General features: G+C 43.5%; 1 protein-coding gene across 2 annotated transcripts in view; it reads left to right on the forward strand.

The window, feature by feature from the left end:
- MTM1 (myotubularin 1) overlaps positions 1 to 22,884 on the forward strand; it is a 91,411-nt gene that overhangs the window by 13,767 nt on the left and 54,760 nt on the right. For both annotated transcript variants that reach the window (XM_029930337.1, XM_029930339.1), the window contains exons 2-5: positions 8,480 to 8,552; positions 11,327 to 11,399; positions 13,138 to 13,232; positions 22,194 to 22,304. In XM_029930337.1, coding sequence (XP_029786197.1) covers positions 8,490 to 8,552; positions 11,327 to 11,399; positions 13,138 to 13,232; positions 22,194 to 22,304 — 342 coding nt within the window. In that variant the 5' untranslated portion in view covers positions 8,480 to 8,489. The remainder of the gene's footprint in view (positions 1 to 8,479; positions 8,553 to 11,326; positions 11,400 to 13,137; positions 13,233 to 22,193; positions 22,305 to 22,884) is intronic.

Raw genomic sequence — 22,884 nt, forward strand, 5'->3', positions numbered from 1 at the left:
GAATGTATCATAGATAAGCTGCTATATAACGACTGCCACTTCAGATAGCTGTGAAATTAGGTGATTAACTAGTTGTTACTTAACCTTCTAATTGCTGTATAAGTCTAATTACATGAAACAGAAGTTGGGACCTTACTTTGAAGTAGGGTCATTGTAGATATAACTAGCTGAGATTGTACTGGAGTAGGATGGGCCTTTAATCCAATATGACCAATGTGTTTAGAACAGAGGAGGACACTGCGTGAAGACACAGACACATAGGGACAGCTCTATGTGACTGAGCTTGGAGTGGTATAGCCACAAGTCAAGGACTGCCAAGGACCACCAGCCACCGCCAGAAGCTGGGAAGAGGCAAGGAAGGACCCTCCTGCAGTGCCTTCAGAGAAGCAAGGCCCTGCACATACTGTGTTTTCAGGCTCCTAGCCTCCAGAACTGGAAGGGAAGAAATTTCTCTTGTAGACTATCCAGTTTGTGACTTCGTTAGAGGAGCCCCAGGAAACTCAGAGCCTGCCATCATTATTTTGCCTTTTCCCCCCTTCCTGCTCGAATTAGAGTGTTGAGTACCCTGAGATTTCATCTCAAATGGCTGATTTGCCTCTATTTTCACCAATTATCCATCCCTGGCCTTTAATCTTCTCTTTGTTTTTCTAGAAACTGCACATCTGCCCTTCAGTTCCTTTCTATTCCTCCCCCTTCCCCACTAATTCCAGTTGGAGGAATCTTTGTCAGGAATGCCATTCTGAGAAGGTCCTTGGAAAGTAGGGGGATGTTGTGGACTGGCGCCTTCAGAACTACTTTAGTGGTGACTATTTCCATGTGTTTATTCTTCCCTTCAACAACTAGTGTCCTAATGTTTACCTGAGAAGGTGCTTTTCACTTATAAATTTAGAATGGACTTTTTGCAATAGTTTATCACAGGGGAAGATAGTTTGACCAAATGCAGTTTTATCACAGAGCTGGGTTCCTGAGTTTGGGAATTGGCAGGTGGATGGGGAACTTGATCTTGTTCCTATTTTAAAACTCTGTTTACTGGCAGGTTACTGTATACATGTTGCATGTGTCTATTTGGACAATGAGCCACTTGCTTTGATGGGCAGGTACTGTTGCAGAATAAACACAGATTTACTAATTTCTACATCCTTGAGCCAGATTAGGTGATGAGGCGAGGTCCCCACATTAGGTATCCTGTGGAAAGTTAACCTTGGCTAGGACTCCAGTGTTTTGATTTCTCTCACTCGCTTGCTCTCTCTCTCTCTCTCTCTCTCTCTCTCTTTTTTTTAATGGAAGTAGGTATGCTTTAAGGATAAACTGCTTTAAGGCTATTTAGAGCCTCGCCAAGATGAGATGGATCATCTTAGAAGGTGTATATACAGAATGCTTAGGCAGTGTTAGACATCATATATTTTATGGAAAAGCAGCCATGTGTTTTGGCACCAGCTTGCGGAATGACGTAGAGTTCACCAAAGCCTCTCTGTGGGAGGCGGGGACTTGGTATTTCAGCGCCTCTGTGTTGCCATCTGCTGTGGTAGTATCATGCCCATTTCACGGACTAGGAACTGTGGATCGTCCAACAGTGCAGAACTGTTATTATGAATCAAGTGATAACATTGGGGTTTGAAACACAAGCTGGTCTGAATACAGATTCCCTTTTTTCAACCATAGCACCCAGTTTTGCAGCTGGTCATAGTGCATTTTTGTAAGGTATAAGCTACGAATTGGGAGTGGCTAATAGCTTCTATTTTAGCTTAAAAGCACATGATTGTCATTGGGGTGAAAAAAGTTCATTTGGAAATCATTTATTTTAATAGTTTAAGACAGAAGGGTGACAGCTTGTTTCTGTAAATAAAATGTTACTGGAATACACACACACCCGTTCATTTCTGTATTGCCTTTTACTGTTTGTTTGTTTTAAATAAGCTCAGTGCCCAACGTGGGGGTTGAACTCCTGCCTCGAGATCAAGAGTTTCATGCTCAACCAACTGAGCTAGTGAGGTGACCTTGCCTTTTGATGTTTTAATGCTACAACACAGAGTTTAGTGGCTGCAGCAGAGTCTGTATTGCTCACAAAGCCTAAAATATTTACTATCTGTCCCTTTATAGAAAAAGTTTGCCAACCCCTGTGCGAAGGAAGTTGTATAAAAATCAAATAGAGTCCTAGTTTTACGGACTATCATTTGTTTTCATGTGGGTTGAGTGCATATGGAACTTGAATTGATGGCGTACCTGGTCTCAAAATGGCTGGGATAGGAACATTCCTCTTTTGTGAAGAGTGGTTTCTCAAGGCATCGTTTTTATTTTCTTGCCTCCTAGGTGGTCTATAGTGAAAGGAAATTTAATGCAAAAATCAGAAGAAGTTAATTTAGTAAATCCTGTGTTTACAGGCACTCCAGGTACCTAATGGAACTCTTGAGTGATTCTCATGGGGGGAGGGGGGTGACACTCCCCCTAGAGGTCAAATTGGAAATGGGGCAGGGTGTTTTTATTTTTGGTGTAATGTGTTGAAAACTGATGAATGGATCACGAAGATGTGGTATATATACACAATGGAGTACTATATGGCAATGAGGAAGAATGAAATGTGGCCATTTGTAGGAAAGTGGATGGACCTCGAGGGTGTCATGCTAAGTGAAATATGTCAGGCAGAGAAGGACAGATACCACATGTTTGCATTCATAGGTCTAACAGGAGAGACCTGGCAGGGGACCATGGGGAGAGGAAGGGGGAAAGAGAGCGGGGGAGAGTGAGGGACACAGATCAAGGGAGACTACTGAATACTGAAGACGAACCATGGACTGAAGGGGGAGGGGGCGGGAGGGAGGGGGTGATGGTCATAGTGGGGAGCACATGTGGAGAGAAGCACTAGGTGTTATGTGGAAACCAATTTGACAATAAACTATTAAAAAATAAAGATAAAAATACATTGTGCAAAAAAAGAATACATTATTTAACAAAACTTTTTGAAGAAAAAATACATTATTATACATTTTTTAATGTTTATATATTTTTGAGACAGAGAGTGCAAACAAGGGAGGGGCAGAGAGAGAGGGAGACACAGGCGCCAGGCTCTGAGCTGTCAGCACAGAACCTGACGCAGGGTTCAAACCCATGAACTGTGAGATCATGACCTGAGCCAAAGCCAGACGCTTAACCAGCTGAGCCACGCAGGTGCCTCCCCAAAATACATGATTATAAATCACTGTCCTTTTGTTTCTCCTTTGCACTGGAGTTCAGGCATGATATTGATTACTTTTTGAAATTGTGTTTAGATTAGTAAAATCTATGATTTTCATTTCAGGCTAGCAAAAGGGCTTTACAGGAATTTGCTTTAATAACAAAGAGAGCATTGGATCTAGTGGTATTGAGCACCACTGCCCTACGTATTTGGCCTTTTTTCCCCCCAAAACAGACTTCCAAGGAAAGAGAGTGCCTCCAGAAAGACGTGTAATTCTGGACTCAGAGGCTGCTTATGCACAGCTTCTTGCTCACTGGCAGGCTTTAGAAGTGGGTTTTCAGACTGGGTAGCTTTCCACAGCTTTCAAAGGAGCCTCCAGTGAAAGACTATCTGTATACTTCACTTACACATCAACATAGAGTAAGAAAGCACATTGAGTAAAATCCAAAGAGAAGGCCTGCATCCCTTTTGTCACTGTCCATGGAAAGTTTTCATAGACCACTAGCTGAGGGCTAATGATCTCCAATCAGGTAACCATGGGAAGTGAAACTCCCCTTGGAGTTTACATTTTGCTTGCAAAGGCCTTCTCCTGTGAGGTGGAGGTCAAACTATTTTCTAATTCTACTGTTTTTAGATTATTTTAATGTTTATTTTTGAAAGAGAGAGAGACAGAGAGTGAGTGGGAAAGGGAAGAGAGAGAGAGACCCACAGAATCCGAAGCAAGCTACAGGGACTCGAACTTGAGATCATGACCTGAGCTGAAGTTGGACGCTCAACCGACTGAGCCACCCACTGAGCCCGTTTTTAGATTTTTATAATAAGAGTAAAAGTGGCCCACATTTGTTTGAAAGCATTTATAGTTATGCCTGCTGTAGGTGTTTTGTGGAATCCTGTTTTTTTCATATGCAACAGAGAGGGCAGCAGATCCTTATTCTGGAAGCAGGATCTGGTAGAAGTTTCTGTACCTGAACTTGGAAGTGTGTTTCTAGGAAGTGTCTAGTGTGGGATGGTAGTGCTCCGGTTCTTTGTGGTGCAAGTAGCTTCAGAGCAGCATAAGTTAACGTTGCCCAGAGTCATCCCATCTTGAGCATCTTGACTAGCCAAATGTTTTTTCTACTGTTTTCGTAAGTTTGCGTGAATTTCCGGATTAAAAGAAATTTTGGTTGAACAACGGTTTGGTTCTTTGGCTACATCTTTGTTGTCCGGCTCATTTATTTAACAAGTAAGTAAAACAGACCAGAATCCCCATCTGTGGTGTGGCTTGTATTCTGGTGGGGGAAGCAGACAGTGACAACAGATGATGTGAAAGGTGGTAAGTGGTAGGGAGAAAAGACTGATACAGGCAGAGACAGGGGTCAGAGAGACAGATGGAGAGGGGGAAGAGAGATGAGGGAGACAGGGTAGGGGAACAGAGAGTGACACCATCAGTTTAGTTGTCTTCAATTTGTAAAGAGGGACCCAATTAAGGCCATGTTGTGACTTTGAAATTTATTAAATAATGCCACCTTTATGGAGCTTTATATGAAGGGGTTAGGGGTCCCCAGTAATTGCTTGCCTAGATGAGTTGACTCTTAACTCCTTTTCTGCTGAGATTGGCACTGGTCACATCCAACCTGGTTTCTATCAAAATAGGGACCACTTGGGAGTGCTTTCTGCGGGGTGGAAAGTACACTGCAGTATTAGTTCAGAGGCGCATGCCTTCTCACACACCCTCTAGGCTCTTCCGGTCATCTCTGTCCTTGGAGAGGATTGGGCTGATGCATGACAAAAGTTGTTTTCAGGATCAAAAGTAAGAGATGCCTACCTCTGGTTAGATTTCTGTAATTGTGTGTGTGTGTGTAGGCTTAGATAATAGATACGGGGATTAAGCTTCAGTTTTTATTTTAAAGCCAGAGTAGCCCAAATTCTTTTTTTTTTTAAATAACAAGGGTTAAAACTCAATCTTTAAGGATCTGAGGCAAAATATAACCGAAAGGATATTTTCATGTTCGTTTTAAAGAAAAGTGTTATGACGAGGTCACTGCTGGCCATGCACTATCCCTATGTTAGTTAATTTTCTAGTGAGTATTTATAGGGTCATGACTAATTTGGAGAATACTTTGTTACAATGTCAGAATTCAAGAAGTATCCTCTCATAATTGAAAAAACGCTATTAATTGTATATACTAGAATACTCTTCTGAGCCTGCCGTATGTATTAGTTCATTCATTTTCCCCATCTATGCTGCAAAAAAAAATAAATAAATAAAATAGAGATCATAGCAGCCAAAGCCCTGAGAAGTTAAATAACCTGCCCCAGGTCAAATAGTGAGTTGAAGAGTCAGGATTTGAATGGACTCCGCTCTGACATCTGTGCTTTCCAGTATCGTGCTGTTTCCAGCTTCTGTGCATTTCAGGGATCAATTAGAACCATTCAACACAGAGCTTCACTGATGAGATTTTCAAGTGAACCTCATGGAACTTACCCATGTTACTTGGATCCTTGGATTTCTCTATTTGTGCTTGATCCAACTTTTAATAATAGAAGTTTCTGGTGTAACTCTAAAAATGACTTTAGGCATATTATAGTTGAGTCTTGAACAACATGGGGGTTAGGGGTATCAGCCCCTCATGCAGTTAAAAATCCACATATGGGGGGCACCTGGGCATCTCAGTGGGTTAAGCATGCAGCTTCGGCTCAGGTCATGATCTCACAGTTTGTGGGTTTGAGCCCTGCCTCGGGCTCTGCGCTGACAGCTCAGAGCCTGGAGCCTGCTTCAGATTCTGTATCTCCCTCCCTCTCTGACCTTCCCCTGCTCACACTGTCTCTGTCTCTCAAAAAAAATCCACATATGGGTTTTGACTGTGCAAAAGCTTAACTACAACTAGCCTCCTGTTGATTTGGAAGCCTTATTGATAACATAAATACTTGATTAACACCTTTTTGTATGTTGTATATTATATACTGTATTCTTACAATAAAGCGAGCTAGAGAAAATGTTATTAAGGGAGTTATAAGAGAAAATACACTTACAGTACTCACTTCACTGAAAAATCCGCATGTGAGTGGACCCACACTGTTCAAACCTGTGTTGAAGGGGGAACTGTACATGATTCCATATATATATAAAATGTCCTAAATGGGTGTATCTGTAAAGATAGAAAGCAGGTTTGTGGTAGCTTAGGGGAGTGATGCATGACTAATGGATACAGAGTTTGTCTCTGGGGTGATGAGAATGTTCTAGAGTTGATGGTGGTGATGGCTACACAACTCCTGATATACAAAAACTATTAAACTGTACACTTGAGAAGGGTGAGTCATGTAGCGAGTTGTTGTATCTCAAAAAGGTAGTAAGAAATGAGGAGGAAATTTCCTCTAATGTATTTCGTTCATTGTATTTTTATTTACTTTTTAAATGTTTAGTTTTGAGACAGAGCACACACGCATGTGCATAAGTTGGGGAGGGACAGAGAACTGGCTGGGGGGTGGGGTGCGGAGGAACAGACAATCTGAATCAGCAAGCCAGATGCAGGGCTTGAACTCAAAAACCTCTAGATCATGACCTGTGCCAAAGTTGGGTGGATGCTCAACTGATTGTGCCACCCAGGCGCTCCTGTATTTATTGAGTTTATTTTAAATTGAAGTTTTTTAAAATGAGGATTGAATAAAATAGGACTGAATTGACTATATAATCCAGCATTTTAAATTTCTTATATTGACAGTAATAATTTAACTTTATTTGAAAACATTGACTTATGTTATTAAAGTATTTTAAATATTACAGTATCTGATTATTAAAAAGTAATTTTATATCTATACTGGAGAAAATCCCCCAAGTACATAATCTTGTTTAGTGCGTAGAATAATTTCAGGGCAGAAACACCTGACTTGCTCTCGCCAGTCTATCTCATCCATTCTGCTTCTCTGAGATAATGAGTTATTTTGCTTGGATTTGAACTTGAGGTTAGGTCTTTCAAAGCTATTTTTTCTTAACTGTTTTATTTGAATTTCACTCATTTTAGAATTATACATTGATCTTTCTAACAAGTTATTTCTAATTTTAGATTGTGCTACCTCTTAATAGTTTCAGGTTTAATTTTATAAAGAAGCATTTTATTTTGCTGTAATGACTTTCAAGCCTCAGGGTAGTTCCCTAGTTCCATTGCTGTAGGATGTGGTGAACCAGTAGACAAGCTCACCCCATCATGATGCTTCACGGTATTGTGTATTTTGTACATAATCACTCGTTGATCAAATAGGAGTGGCAAGTATGTGCCAGGATACAGCCATGGCCCAGATGGGTCCCCATCCTTGCCCTTGGTGGGTTGAACTCCAGTGGGGGAAGCCTGGGAGTCGTAATCCTGTAGGATTGTCCTCACGTAGCCATCCCCAGCTCTTCATCCTGGTGGTAACCCTTACCTGCATCTTTGTCACCTCTCTTGGTCCTTGCTTCTTGACCGTGACCAGCACTGTGCAGCTATCAAATCCACTAGGTTTTGTGCCAGGGTGTGTTAATACTCTCCGTGCCACATTTTGTTAGTGAGCGGTTGCTTTTTTAATGAGCCTCACAAAAAGATCCATAAATACCCGCAGTCCCCTTGCTGATGTGGTTCACCTCCCAGTGACTTCATATGTATCTCTGTGTCATTCCCTTTGAGAAGGAAAATAGCTAAAGCATTACTTAGTTTCCTGCTGTTGCTGTAGTCTTCACAAATCTAAGTCCATGCATTAAAACGATATTGTGTGTGTTCTGAATACGATGCTTTCATTTAAGTCTGAATTGTGATGAATATGCATTATTTAAATGAAGTACAAAGTTTCCCTAGAAAACACTGATCAAATCAAATCTCGCTAATTTGATTTCCATCAAATCCATGCCACTTTAAATTGCCTCAATTTGGAGAAGACAGCTTTCTTAAAGGCGAAAAAAATTGGGAGAGTTCCATTGTCTACCTTTTTACCACTCTGCTTGGCTGCACGATTATTAAACATGATGTTTTTTTTTGAAATGACAATTTGAACGCTATGAATAACAGTTCTAGGAGGATGTGTAGTATCTCCCACTGAGCTCCCCCAAGTACACTGAGCGGCCCTTTTCTCCCCCGACTCCCGGAACCTTTGTTGCGGCTCTTGCACGTGACCTGTGCTGTTAGTCCCTCGTGTGCCTCATTCCCACTGGGGAGACCGCTACGGAAATGGGGCCCGGAGGGCAGAGTCCATCGGTTCTCAGTTGCAACAATTCAATCTCAGGTGCCTCATTGTTGGACAATGCATACAAATTCCGTTGACATTGAATGTTGTCTTTTTTGTTGTTGTTGTTGTTGTTAGAGTTTCCAGAATGGCTGCTGCACCAACTTCTAAATATAATTCACACTCCTTGGAGAATGAGTCTATTAAGAGGGTAAGTTGTGTGTTCAGCTTTGTTTGTGCCTCTTTTTCTGCATTTCTCTTATATTTACATATTAGGTGGCCATTTCAGGCTTATTGAATTATTAATTTCATTATTCACTCACATAATGTGAATTCTTCAATATATGTAGTTTTATTTACTATCCTACCTTGTTCTAGAAAGGACAGAATTCCATTTATGTCAGTTTTGCATTTGTAAATCCTTTCATGTAACTTTATCTTTGAGGACTTCTGTTTTGTGAACTGCTGCCAGATGTTATATTTAATACACTAAACAATCTCTCAGTCTTGAAAGCTTTGGGAGAGAGATCTAGGAAGGCTAAGGCCCACTGAGCAGGCTGTTACACTTTCCTAAATATTAGTCTTATTTTCTAATTATGATGATAAAATGGTTGCATGACCAAAAGAAATACAGCATTAAGAAAAAATTGCCTGAAGTGTCAAGGAGAAAATTGTGTAATTAGAGGGAGGTTTTGAAACCTATACTGAAAGGAAGGGATGAATTTAAAATAAGCTTTACTCATGGCCTTTTGAAGCTTTTTTGATACATTTACCAATTCTCCAGCAGAAAGGTTGATTTACACCCCCGCCAGCCGTGTGCTGGGTGCCAAAGCAATCAGAGGGGAGCCGGCTAGTGTATTTGAATTTGTAGCTCCCTGAGTATTAATGAGGGTGACCTTTTTTTTTTAATAGTGTTTATTGTCCATTTGCATTTCTTTTTTGAAGTGGCTGTTCATGTCCTTTGCCTATTTGCTTTTTGGGGTGTTTGAGAGGATACTTTTCTATTGATTCATAAATGTTCTTTATATATTGTGATAATCAGTTCTTTATCATATACATTACAGGTCTTTTCCCTAGCTTACTGTTGACTTTGTAATTATATTTATGACGTTTTGATTTTGAAATACAGAGGTTTACATTTTTTGTGTAATCACATCTCTCAGTCTTTTATATTTCATATTTTCTGCTTTGGGTGTCATGTTTACAAGGACCTTTTTCATCCTCAAGATTATATAACTTTTTATTGTGTTTTGGTATTGCTATGGCACCAGAAACCATCCTAAGCACAAGAGTCACTTAGTGAAGCTAATAGTCCATGTGGAATGTGACTCTATCTCATGTTATCCTGTGTTAATCATGTGTTTCCCTGATTTTGTGGTTGAATTATACTTTCTTCTCCTGGCCCAGAACTGCAGTCTTTAAAAGGCATACTGAACATAAATGCCCGTTACACTTGTTTTTAGCTAGTGAGAGGCAGCATTAAAGGGTATTGATGATTTCTCTCCAGTCTTAGATCTTTTGTGTAAGTTGTGTGGTTTTGCTCCCCATTGGGGAAGGCGTTCCTGGCTGGGAGCAATCTGGCTTACCCTCCTAGCTAAAATGCTTACCTTGCAAGCACATACACATGGAAAACTGGCTAGGAAATTTTACTTTGTGCCTGAATAAAAATGATAAAACCATCAAAAATCCAGTAGAGCACCTAACTTTGACAGCGTGCATCTTACCTAGATCCACACCCGACACTCTCCTTATTTCATAATACTTCACATCTGCACAGCCCTTGATAATTCACAAAATGGTGCCTTATGCATTTCGTGTCACCTCATCTCACAAAAGCCCTTTGGGGGAGTATTACTAACTTTACACATGGAAAGTCATGCTGAAAAAGTCTTGTGCCCAAATAGATGTTGAAGATATAGACACAGGCAGTGCATCCTTGGCATTGGTCCACGCGGGCAGCTCAGTAGGCTGGAAGCCACCTTTGGCGGGCATGTACGTTCCGATGGCAGCTGTGGCAACTTCGACTCTTAGAGTTCACTCAAAGGCTGTAGTGGTCCTACTGTGTGGCCTGCCCGACTGAGCTGCTGCCAGTGATAGAATGAGGCCGGTGCCTGGGATACCTCTGAAGCCAGCATGCCTAGAGACCTACTAAGTAGCATGAAGAATTTGTGTAGGGAGTTCCTAAGGTCCTTGTCAGCTCAGAAGTTCAATCAATGACTGGCTGCCCTTTCCTCTTATATGTTTACCTATGTGAGGGAGGATCTTACTAAAATAGGAGATCCAATATGTAATGAGTTATTTTGTGACATTTTAAGAAGATTCTATAATTAACATTGTTCAGTTAAGGCCCCTTTGAAATGAAGTTTTCAGGGGCACCTGGGTGGCTCAGTCCATTAAAGCATTGACTTCGGCTCAAGTCTTGATCTCGAAGTTCACGAGTTCAAGCCCCACGTTGGGCTCTGTGCTGATGGGTCATAATCTGGAGCCTGCTTCGGATTCTGTGTTTCCCTCTCTCTCTCTCTCTCCCTCTATTGTGCTCTGTCTCTGTCTCTCTCAAAAATAATAAAATAAATTAAAATGAAGTTTCATTTCTGCTCTGAATAAAAGATGACTAAGTATTTAATATGAAAAAAAAGCTGCCAAAGTGTGTGTGTGTGTATGTGTGTGTGTGTGTGTGTAGAATATGCTTGGTATTGACTTTTTATCACTTTCCTGAACTGTAAAGCGCTTAAACTGGTGTTTAAAAATTAATATTGAAAAGTGCGCTGTTATTTACAGACTAAAAGTTAACACAGTTAATGAATATTGATGGTAAATTTTTTTTTTTGGCCATTTGCTTTTTCTGTGCCAATTTTCTGTAATGGTAAATATCACTGTAATTTTTTTCTTGTAAAAATTATGTTTCTGGTTGGTTGCGTTCCAGGTTGCATAAAAATCTGTGCAAATGTAATGTTATTCCTTCTGATGCCCCTGTTTCATTTCCAGACTCCTAGGGATGGAGTTAATCGAGACCTCGGTGAGACTGTGCCTCGCCTTCCGGGAGAAACTCGCATCACTGGTAAGGGCCCTGTGGAGTTAGGGTTCGCAGTGTGCCGAGTGTCCCAGCAGGGTCAGGTGGCTTCCATCCCTCCTTCTCTTTAGAAGTCAAATTTAGGTAAATAGGCTAGCTTTGTTTGAAAGTGTTAACAGAAAGACAACTCTCTGTATTAGTTTCTTGATCAAAGAGTTTTCAAGAATTTCATGTGCTCCAGGATAGTGGTATTTTTCCCTCTGTACCCAAGACTGAGAATTATCTAGGGGGAAAAAAAGTGGATTATCTCTTGAACATCCTCGTTGGAGCCCTAAGCTCTCATGGTTTGAGGTTATAAGGACAAAATAATACTAAGGTTTTTCCAGCCTATGATGTGTGCTTTTTAAGATGATCAGTCTAAAGACTTAACATCTAAGTAATCTTTTCTTTGAAATACAGGAGACCATATTGGTTTAAAATATCTTTCATTTGTCTGAAAACTGTAGTAATGTTGATACAATATTTTGATTTACTTATTTTTTTCATGATAAATTCACATTAAGGGGAAGGGATTTACTTTGGAAAGACCAGATCATTCTGGCTTAAGGATGCAGAAGCATCTGACAGCTTTTAAGCCAAATACTGATGTTGCGGGCATTCACATTTTAAATTAGGGTCAACACCCTCCCTTGCCTCAGATCACCATGTATTTGGTGGTGATATAGTTACCATCGTTTCAGGGAACCCTTTGGTTTGTTAACTAAGATCTGGGTTGTTTAAGTTAAATGGCTAAAACATGGTATTTATTAGATTAAGGTCATTAAGATATGGCGCCTTTGTGAATTGGTTAGCTATGCACCATGAGAAACTATTCCATGTCCATAGACTTGCACACATGATCCTAGTCTTAAAAAGAAAACCACTGGCATGTGTCTGTCCCAATTTCTGGATAAGAGCAAAGAGGATAGCTTACTGTGGGCAGTCTTCCTATATGAACTTCCGGTGCTCTGTATCAGTCAGAAGCTTAACCGAGGTAGTAATTTATTGAATTAGCATGAAGTAGCCTTACTGGGTATTTTTCATTTAGTACCCATGGAGAAAGGGATTTCAAAATTGTTTAAAAAAATTAAAAGCCATGAACACATTCAAGGACATCCTTGAAAGATAATAGAAGGATATTTTTATTATAATAAATTAACTCTCCTGATTTAGTCTCTCCTTATGTTTGAGTCTACTAAAGATGTACTATTCTCTTGGCCATCTGTTTTTTACCACTTCAGTGATTGAAGTGAATCAAGCTTAACACTCTTCTCTGGACTATTAGAAAGAATAGACTATAGACATATCTCAACCACTGACATTCATTTATTAAAAATGTCGTGATGTCATTGTGATTAGAGGTTGGTGGTTAGGCCACAAGACTGTCCTCCAGGAGTTGCCATCTTCTGGTTGAAGTAGCTCTGTAGTTACCTTTACAACCACCTGGGGGGAGCAGTGACTAGACCCTCCTTCACTTCTGCTCTCCAGCTCTTGCCACCTTGCCCCAACTGGCGGTGGCATTTTAGTCAGGCTCAGTGGGCAAGGATGGTGCCTGGACATGACGTGTGGCCCCACTTGACCTGGCACAGACGTGGGAACATTGCCGTTGCTTGTTTTCGACCTTTCCAGTGATCTTTTTTTTTATTGTAGTTATTGTTAGCCAAATAGTTATATTAAATTAGTGCCATTTGTTGTGTATCTTGGTATATATTTCCATTATTTTAGGGTACTTTTTTTATCTTAATAGACAAAGAAGTTATTTACATATGTCCTTTCAATGGCCCCATTAAGGGAAGAGTTTACATCACAAATTATCGTCTTTATTTAAGAAGTTTGGAAACGGTAAGTAGAATCTAAGACCATCAAGATGACCCTAACTGTTAAAGATAATGCTAAACTGTCTTTCTTCTACCTTGCAAGACTGACTGTGGACCAGATTAACACGGGGGATGTATTTGCTTCTCAGCTCTTAATTTTTGGCTTACGCAAAGCTCATTTAACACTAACACCTGTTTATGTAGGAATAGAGTGAATTTAAACAGAAGGTTTTATCCCACAAAATACTGAGGAGGGGTTGCTAGCTTGGAGAAGTTGGTTAATATGGAACCACAGTTCTTTACCAGAGGCACAGATGAGAACGTGTGGTGCTTAACAGAACCACAGACGTCTGGATGCAGGCGCAGCTGCAATTCTTAAAACTTTACAGAGGAGGATGCTGATGCGAATCTCCACGATAGAACTTTCCTAGTGTTCAATTACAAAGTACCAGGGAGCAGTTACCACCTAGCAGTTTAGGGCTAGGATGCCTATGATATGGCTTAGTGCTGTTCTACCTTTTCATTCCGTGATGAAACGTTTGCCATAGCATTTCAAGGAATGTTCCACTGATGGAACAACGAGATGGAGAGGAGATGGCCCCGAAGGGAATGGAAGAGCGAAGAGCTGCCGCGGCTGCACAGAGGGACTTGTGGTTGATGCGGGGGTTGCTGTCGTCTAGGCCAGTCTGAAGGGGCAGCTGGATTTTGCAGGTAGACCAAGGGGCGAATAAATAGGTCGAGGGTACACGGAAGAATAGCTTAAGAGCAGTTTATATGCAGGAGATGGTGAGACTGTTGAGGGAATCTAGCTTTTTTTAAATTGTTTTTACCCTGTAATTGCTTCAGGATTGTGTTACTGCTGCATTGTCTTGATTGAATCAAGGCACGTGACTGCCGATGACTAAGAAACCTGGGCTGAATGGTAGTGGCACACTTAGGTGAACTTATACACTGGCGTTATAGGCTCAACCCCAGCCAGGAACGGGGGTCTCTAACGTCTGCTGTGCAGGGCCCTTCCTCTGCAGTGTTTCTAATGCAGTACAGTTCAACACACAGAAAGCATGTACGTCCAACAGGTGAAAAACAGCAAACCAGCCAATGTACTAGACTGTACAGTGGTGCTTTGAAATGGCCTTAATCAACCAGGGCATTGGAGTGAAACTAATAATACAAAATTTAATGTAGGTAACATTTATTTAATACAAACCGGTTGTATCAATAAAGGGGAGGTCTCTCTTAACAGGGGCTCAAGCTTATTTGATCCAGTAATTGGGCATGATTGATTAAAAAGTTAATATACCTGTAGGCTAAACTAACAAAAGTATATTATATAATAGCCAAATGAGACTGTAGTCCCATCTGAAGTGCCATGTTCAAATCCAGGTGCCGTGTTTGAGAGGAACACTGGCAAACCAGCAAGGGCTCAGCCAAGGGGAAGGAGGCTTGGGAAGGGGCTGCAGTATGAGCGATGATTAAACTAAGTGTTGATGTTTCCTCTGAAGAAAAGAAGACTGGAGGGAGGCCTGACAAAGCTGCCTTGGAGCGTTTGCAGTGCCTTCTGTGGAGCAGGGAGCAGACTCCTCCTGTCCAGCTCCCAAGGGTCAAACTGGGACAGAGTGAGAGATTTTGTGGTAATACATGCAGGAGTTGTCAAAAATGAGAAGTAAAGCAAGTGTTGTGGCGCCTTTCCCCTCTGAGACTCTTGGCTTGTTGACCAGCCAGCCATGCCCAGTTCCATTTCATGCTGCCACTGATGATGAACTGGGGAAATTTTGTTTGTAATTTTGAGAGAGAGCAAGAGAGCATGGGAAGGCCAAACAGGGGGTGGGGAGAGAGAGAATCCCAAGCAGGCTCTGTGCTGTCAGCGTGGAGCCTGATGCGGGGCTCAAACTCACAAACCATGAGGTCATGACCTGAGCAGAAACCAAGAGTCAGATGCTCAACCAACTAAGCCATCCAGGTGCCCCAGGTGGGGACATTTTTAAAACTGGGGTGCTGTGACAGGATTGAACGATCTCAATTGCATAAAGCAAGCAAAAACTATCTGTAGAAAAGAGGCCAGAAGGAAATGCAGCAAATGTCGTAGTACTTGGGGTATCTGGAGAGTGGAGTTATGTGTGCTTTGCTTTCTCCCTTTCACTTGGAGTGAGCATGTGTGACTTTTATAATTGGGAGAGTGCTTAGCAAGTTTTACTTTATTCTCATACAGCATTGCAGGAGGTGGGGATTAGCTCCAAATGGATGTACAAAATGCCCCTTTGACACCAACTACTAACTTCTGTTTTCTTCCACTGTTTCATATAAGTATTTTGACCAATTGGCTATAACATTTAGTCCAAGTATAAAAGCAGGAAGCTAACGGCAGAAAACACCGTATAAAGAAAACCATGTAAGTGGTTCTGCAGAAGCCTTAGAGCATAGTCATCATAGTGTCCCTTAAAGTCTAAGTAAGAGCATCAGTTGTGGATTCTGATGCAGACTGTGTATTTGGCAAAGAGCTGTCCTCTCATGGGCATTTGGAAGCGGACTCCTGTGTGTTTCAGGTATGTAAGTTCTGCTGTGGGAGTCGGCTGTCCCATTCAGTTGAGGGGTCAAGAGCAGGTTTCCTGCCTGCCTGGCCCACCCCTGCACTGTCCACTTCCCAAGGACAGTAGAAGCACAGTGGCTGTTTCCTTAGATTGTCATTGTGGCCCTCCTTCATGGTCACTGCCCCCCTCCACTCTGCCCTGCATGCTATCTGCAGAGTGATCCTCTGGGGAACAATGCTAGCCAGCTTGCTTCTCCATTCTAAAACTCTCGGTGGCTCCCTATTGGCCATAGAATAAAATCTGCTGTCCTTTATATGGAATAAAAAAACTTGTGAATTCTCTTGCTTCGATCCACAACACTTCTGCCCATACCGTTCTTAAACCACCTTCCCTTCTCCCAACACATGAGGCCGTTCCATGTGCCTGTGTGGATGCATTGCATGTGCTGTTCTCACTGTCCCCAGATGCGCCTTTCAGAAGCTGCTGTTTGTCCTTTGAAACCCACTTCAAAAATCACGCTGTCTTTGGCACCTCCTTCAGATTCCAAGGAGGGACCCCTTCCATCTTTGTGTCTCAGTAGCCTTTTCCCATGCCTCTCTATGAGCATTTATTGCTGTGAGCCCTTCCCTGGCCAACACTTCCTCTTTCCTTTCCACGCTTGTTTGTTTCTCCTGAGCATTTGCCACCGCCTCCTATTTTATGTATGTCACTGCTTCGCCTGTTCCTTGGCGTGTGAGGACAGGGACGCTTATCTGTCTGTTGCCCCGGGTCACCTTTGTGCTTGGGGCAGAGCCTGGCACATTGAAGGTACTCATTTGGGCTGTGCTGAATGAAGGAAGTTTGGTGTTCTTTCCTTGCTAGTGTGTCTGTGGCCTTTACTAATAGTGCATCTGTTTGGTCCTGTGTGTCTAGCTAGCGTGATGTGCAGTAGGCACTAGGCACTCAGTAAAAATGTATTCTGTGAGTGAACTCGGGAGGGAACAGTCTTCATGGCTGTGTGTGTGTGTGTGTGTGTGTGTGTGTGTGTGTGTGTGTGTGTGTTTAAGTTTGTTTATTTTGAGAGAGAGCGTGTGAGCTGGAGAGGGGCAGAGAGAGTGGGGGAGAGAGAATCTGAAGCAGGCTCCATAGTCTCAGCATGGAGCCTGACAAGGGCCTGGAACTCATGAACTATGGGATCATGGCCTGACTCAAAACCAAGAGTCAGATGCTCAACTGACTGGGCCACCCAGGCACTCCAATTGCTGTGGTTTGACCTTAGTGTAGACCCCACTAAATTGTGGCATCTTGAATAGCAGCATTGCTGCCAGAGTTTGGAAATTTCATAGTCCGCTTTTGACCATGGGGTCGATCTTGTGACCACAGCAGGGGCACTTTGGGCACATAATACTCTGTCATTGGTATAGCACCATGAGGAAGACTGTTTCAGCTTCCCTTCCAGGAACACTTTGGGTTCAAGTGCTATAGTGGGTGAGAAAAGCAAAGTAGCCCTCTTGTTCAAGTGCTCATACCTTTATTCCGGAACCTCCACCAAGCGGCATGGTGAACTAACACCGAGGTTGGTGAACAACTCAAAGGCGAGTAATTGGGGTAGAATGTGACAAAGCCCGTGGTGGTTGCATAATGCCATGAGGTTACGAGGGAGAGGGTGATTAACCATATGATGACTCATAGCATGCTTTGTAGAGGAGGTGACATTTGAACCGAGTCTTGAAGAATGGTAACAATTTCCTGGACAGGAGGGGAGTGGGGGAGGAGCACATCAGGTAGAGAGTTTCCCTATCACTCTATGATGATATGGAGAAGACCACCTACTGTACAAAGCTGAGTGATCTGTTGGAGCTGGAGGGGAGCGGGGTGGTAGGAGAAGAAGCTGGAACAAGAGTGTGCCCCAAGTCTGGCAAGTCACATGTCAGCAGCACACACCTTCTGTTGAGAACCACCTGGTGGATGTGGGTTTCTGGAAGGAACATCAGTTTGCAGTGTGTCATATGGATTAGGGAGGGAGGGAGGGAGAGCAATGGGAAAGTCAGGTGAACAGCCGGGGCCTCACAAGGTCCTCGTGGTGCCAGGAGGAGGGAACAGCATGGAAAGTTCAAGAGGATGGGGTGGCCCTTTGGAGGTAGGAGTTGGAGGAAGGGCCTCAGATGGAGAATGATGCCTGTGATCCTTTTCCTTTGAATGGACCTCACAAAAAAAGGAACATGCCGGAGAGAAGCCCCTGGGACTCTCAGAACATGTGGACTTGATCACCGTACAACCACTGGGTAGAGATGTGTCCAACGCAGTCGGAAGCATGAGTCTGAAACTTGCAAAGTTGTTAGCAGTATCAGTGTTGGTGAACGCCGCATACATCCACTTGATTACCTGAGAAGAAGATGTGACAAGGACATCCGGGCTGTGGCTAGAACCCTAGGGACCACGAGCGTTCTTTGGGGGTGGGGGGGCAGGGGAAGGCGGGAAGGGCCAGTGTAGAAGAGAAACAGCAGTCTCAGCAGTAGAAAATCTGAGTGAAGGCTTTGGTGGAAGTCAGTAGAAAGGACTCAGAAAGGAAGAGGGTGGACCACGGATGCAGTGCTGCAAGGCTCAGCAGGATAAAGAATGAGCAGAGGCCACAGAGGGCGGTCATTAGGTCACTGGGAGCCATGATGGGAACTAATTCTGTGGAGACACCAGTGTGATCCGCATCTTGCTCCTCTTTCCACCTCCCACGTCTCGGCACAGCAGGCTTGGCTCCAGTCTCCAACCCCAGGGCTTCCCCTGCTCCCTGGCTGCAGAGAACACTGCTGCCTGCTGGCAATGCTCCTTCCCACACACAGTTCCCATCTGGCCGCAACTGACAGGCAGAGTGATTCCCTGATCACCCCTCGGCTTCCTTTGGTTTCGAGTGCCACCTGTCTTCTGGCCCCTTTCGCATTCCTTGCTGCCTGCTCAAGACCCCTTGGCTTTTCACCCACCATCCCAGATGCCTGGACCGACGTGGGGGTCTCCAGCTCTTTCTCCCTCCCCAGTTCCTTCTTCTGGTACTCTGGCTTCTCTGGGTGCTGCTGCTTGTCTTCTGTCGTCCTGGGACCCCGCCCCTCCCCTCACTTCTCCACGGTCCTCTTCACATGTGCCACGCCCCACCCTAGTCCAAGTCTCATTCCAGTCCATTGCTGGGACTGCACATCGGCTTCCCTACCCACGGCCTCTTCCTACTCCCTTCTCTCTGGCTCCCAAAAAGGTCCTTATAGTCGTGCCCTCCCCCTGCTCAGAGACTTGGCTCCTTTCCTCCCTCATTTCCAATGCCTTAGCCAGGGAGTTAGGGGCCCCTTCCCACCTCTGTCCAGCGTGCCCGCTCTGTACTCTGGCCTGGGTGCACTTCTTGCTGTCCCCCAACTGAGCTCTGTGCTTTCTCCTCCGGGCTTTCCTTCAGGCCAAATTTTTCCACCTAGAGCATACATTTCATCCCTCCCCACTCCCCACTAAAAGATTATTTTGAAATATTTAAGATAGTTTATAAAGAATAACCTAAACATCTATGGATCCACCAGCCAGCTGAAGCGACCCCATCTCCCCTTGCTGCAGAGGTTATCCCACCTGAAAGTTGGTATTCTTGCTCCCGGTCACCCACTCACCCCTTTCTAAACTAGAGTGGACTACAGCAGATGCGCGGCAGCTGGATGAATGCAGGCTTTTGGGCCTTTCAGCTGAGCAGTGCTGAGATGAGGAACGTGTTGTGCACACGCCTTACGTTTCCTGACAGTAAGTCAGAAACCGCGTATTCTTCCTGGATTAAATTCAAGGAGAAATCTCTGTGAAAGATAGGAACCCAGTGATTCCATTCTCCAGGCAGAGTATTACCCAAAGATTCTTCAGTCCCTTTTAAGACCCTCTATAAGGATATGGGACACACGTTCATCTTTACTTGGTAAATGTATTTCTTTGAGGGACTAGAAAAATGAGGTCCATTTTCTTAGCTTTTTGATGGTTTCCCAGTATACAGACAGGACTTGGGGAAGTGAGATGAATGGATGGCCTGCGTGTCCATCAGACTCTGTCTCTCAAGTACTCAGTTCTGAAATGAGCTTTGAGCAGGTGCTGGGGATCGTGCCAGCCAGAAGCTGGGCCTTTAACAAGAGTGACAGCACTTCGGTTCTGTAGTCTCCATCGCTAGCTGCAACTGGAGCTGCAAGCCTTGGACACCACCCTTTCCTTGGGTTACGGACGGTTCGAGCCCCATCTGTATTCTTTCCCAGAGGGGAGGCCCATCTCGTTCATTACAGGGATGACCAACAAGGATTCCTGCCATGTTTATCTTTTCAAGAAAGTCCATTGGAGGCTTTGCAATGTTGTCCTTTTTTAGGTTCTTCAGGCTAATTGATTGAGCACGTGTTTCCATTTTAAGAGAGCGGAAATAATGCTAAAAAGACTGTAATAATAAAATATTCTCTTGTGTCCGTAAGTGGGAAGTTCAGCGGGAACGAAGGGCCCGTACCATAGGTGTCCTGGTAAACCTCAGTCTTGAACCCTCTTACACTACTGCTGCACAATGAATGCTGTCTTCAGATGAAAACCATGCTGTGGACACCTGTGGTTCCCTTGCCCCTTGCTGCCATATCATTCCTAGTTTTCTGGTTCCCAAACTTGAGAGTCTGTGGGCTCCTGAGCCCTGCTGTGCAAGTCACATCGTAGATTTACTTCATTAGTTTCTTTACAAGCGCAGGCTTTCAGACCTCAGGGTCTCCTCCCGCTTGCGCAGTTCCTTGTGATTTCAGGCTGATTTCTCCCATTACCCTCTGCCTAACTGACAAACCCTCCGTCGTCTTTAGCCCACCGCCTCTGTCGCTCTGCGGAACAGGTAACAGCCCCTTCCCTGAGCTCCATACCCTGCCGCTACCTGCTGATGTCTGTTTTCACCAGGTTGGTGTGTGTGTCCATAGTTAGTCATTTTTGTAGCCGAGTAGTACTCCGTGGTGTGGAAGTATCCCATTCTTAGACCTTTTGAATTTTTAAATATGTCTGAGCTGTATTTATATTTTATAAAGCAATGCTTAGTTTTTGTATTGTATAAAGGAGAAGGATTGGAAATAAAACTTAAACTTTCCTTGTATCTCCCAAAAGGACATCTTCTAAAGAAGAAAAACTCAATAAGCACCTTTAAAATGCTTTCTTTATTATCAGAGTAATCATAGCAAAAAGGAAGTATTGGATTTAAAAAATCTGTGTAGGCCTCCCTATCTTTGTCCACGTGAGTTTGACATTACTGTAGTCCGTGTATTTTGTATGCTGCCTCTTTTCACCTGAGCTTATTTTTCCACGTGCTGTGATTATTTTAGTGGCTGCATGCTTAGTCCACCACCTTGATTGGTGGTGATTCTCTGCACCCCGATGCACACCTCCGGCTCCAGGGAGCGTCTTTCACACACAGAACTGTTCCTCCTGTCGTTCAGTAGCTGGAGGCCAAGCTCTTAAGAATGCAGTTATGGAGTCGGAGGGTAGGAGCATTGGGCTTTTTTGATGCGTGTTCCCAGACCGTGGCTCAAAGGTCAGCCCTTCCCCATATTTCCTGAGTGAGCTGCTGAACTTTTGAAAGCCTTGATGGCCATGTCAGGACCCGGGAATACTACACCAGCATCCAGAATGGTTGTGAGGACAAAATCAGAAAGATGCCGCATGCAGTGTCCCTGTGCACCTGGCACAGACAAGTTACTCCGTGCATGGTGGCTGCTGTCATCTCGTGATGATTGTGGTGTGACTTCACTAATGTGGTGCTGTCTTGCCAGCAGTTGTATGGACCCCTTGCACCCAGCATTGGGTAAGGAATGATCGAACGGCACGGCTGTGCACTCAGGCCCTCCAACTTCGTGAAGTGCGCCCCTGCCTAAACTAGGTGCTCCTTCCAGATGTCTGGTTTCTAGTGCAGGGAATATCGACCTATGAATTCCTGACAGACAGAGTGAAGCAAGTGATGTAGCAGCAATCTGAATCTAGTGTTCTGGAACTTCAGAGGAGGGAGTGGTCAATTCTAATTAGGAAGCAGGGCTTTGTTAGAGGTGATGTTTGCTGAGCCAGGGCTTGAGCCACTGGGAGAAGACACCTGGTAGTTGGGAAGGATACAAGATTCTGGGCAAAGAGAACACCACGTCGTGTTTGAGGAATGCTGAAGTTACTCATTTAGTTGGAGTGCAGAACGGTGTGGGAGAAAGGCCTGCAGAGACAGCTGGAAGTGACACCACGGGGCCCTTGAACTGTGTGCCTGTAGGTAGTGCACAGTGGCACTTGTTTGGGGATGCATTCAGTTGTATAACTGGCTATTATAACGTTTGCTCTTTCATGTGTGATCTATATCATATTTTTGTTTATAAAAAGTGGTAAAAGGGCCAAGGTAAAAGTGCCCTGAAGCATATGTTTTTTCAAAAGACATTTTTGATGTTTTAATGATACAGAAATATTGACTTTTGCATTTTTGTCCATTACAGGATTCTGCTCTAATACTTGATGTTCCTCTGGGTGTGATCTCCAGAATTGAAAAAATGGGAGGCGCGACAAGTAGAGGAGAAAATTCCTATGGTCTAGATATTACTTGTAAAGTAAGAGATTCACTTTCTCCTGTGGAAAAAAAAGACACATTACTGTTGAATGATAAGTAAAGGTCAATGGGGGGTTACAAAAAAAAATAATCAAAGACCCTTGTTCATCTAAGGTCCTAGAAAGAATGGTTCTGCCCTCGGGATCAAGCTTCCAAAATCTCTTGGGGAAATAGTTCCTATTAAAGAGACCACGTGCAAGGACTAACACCTGTTCTTCTGTCAGCTTGGCTAAATACGAAAAAAGCCTTATAGATGGAATTTTCACACTCTGTAGTCTCTGCCTGAGTCTGCTCCTGGTGGCCCTTTATGTGATGCGTTGCCGACTGGACATCTTCACACCCTGAAAGGAAAGAGAAATGCAGGAGATTTTATCCTCTGTGAACAGGATGTGTCTCTAACGACCTCTCTAACTTTTGTGTAGTTTTCAGAGGCAGTGGCCTTCCATGTTGCTTTGGCATGGTGGGTGGCAGGGATTTAATGGTAACAAATTCATTCAGCAGTAATAGTAACGCTTTAGTGAGCATCTGTGTTAATCCAAACACATGGCTAGGTGTTTTCCGTTCAGTCCTCAGGGCAACGC

The sequence above is a fragment of the Suricata suricatta genome, chromosome X (genome assembly GCF_006229205.1).
Source record: "Suricata suricatta isolate VVHF042 chromosome X, meerkat_22Aug2017_6uvM2_HiC, whole genome shotgun sequence".
In the NCBI taxonomy this organism is placed as follows: domain Eukaryota; kingdom Metazoa; phylum Chordata; class Mammalia; order Carnivora; family Herpestidae; genus Suricata; species Suricata suricatta.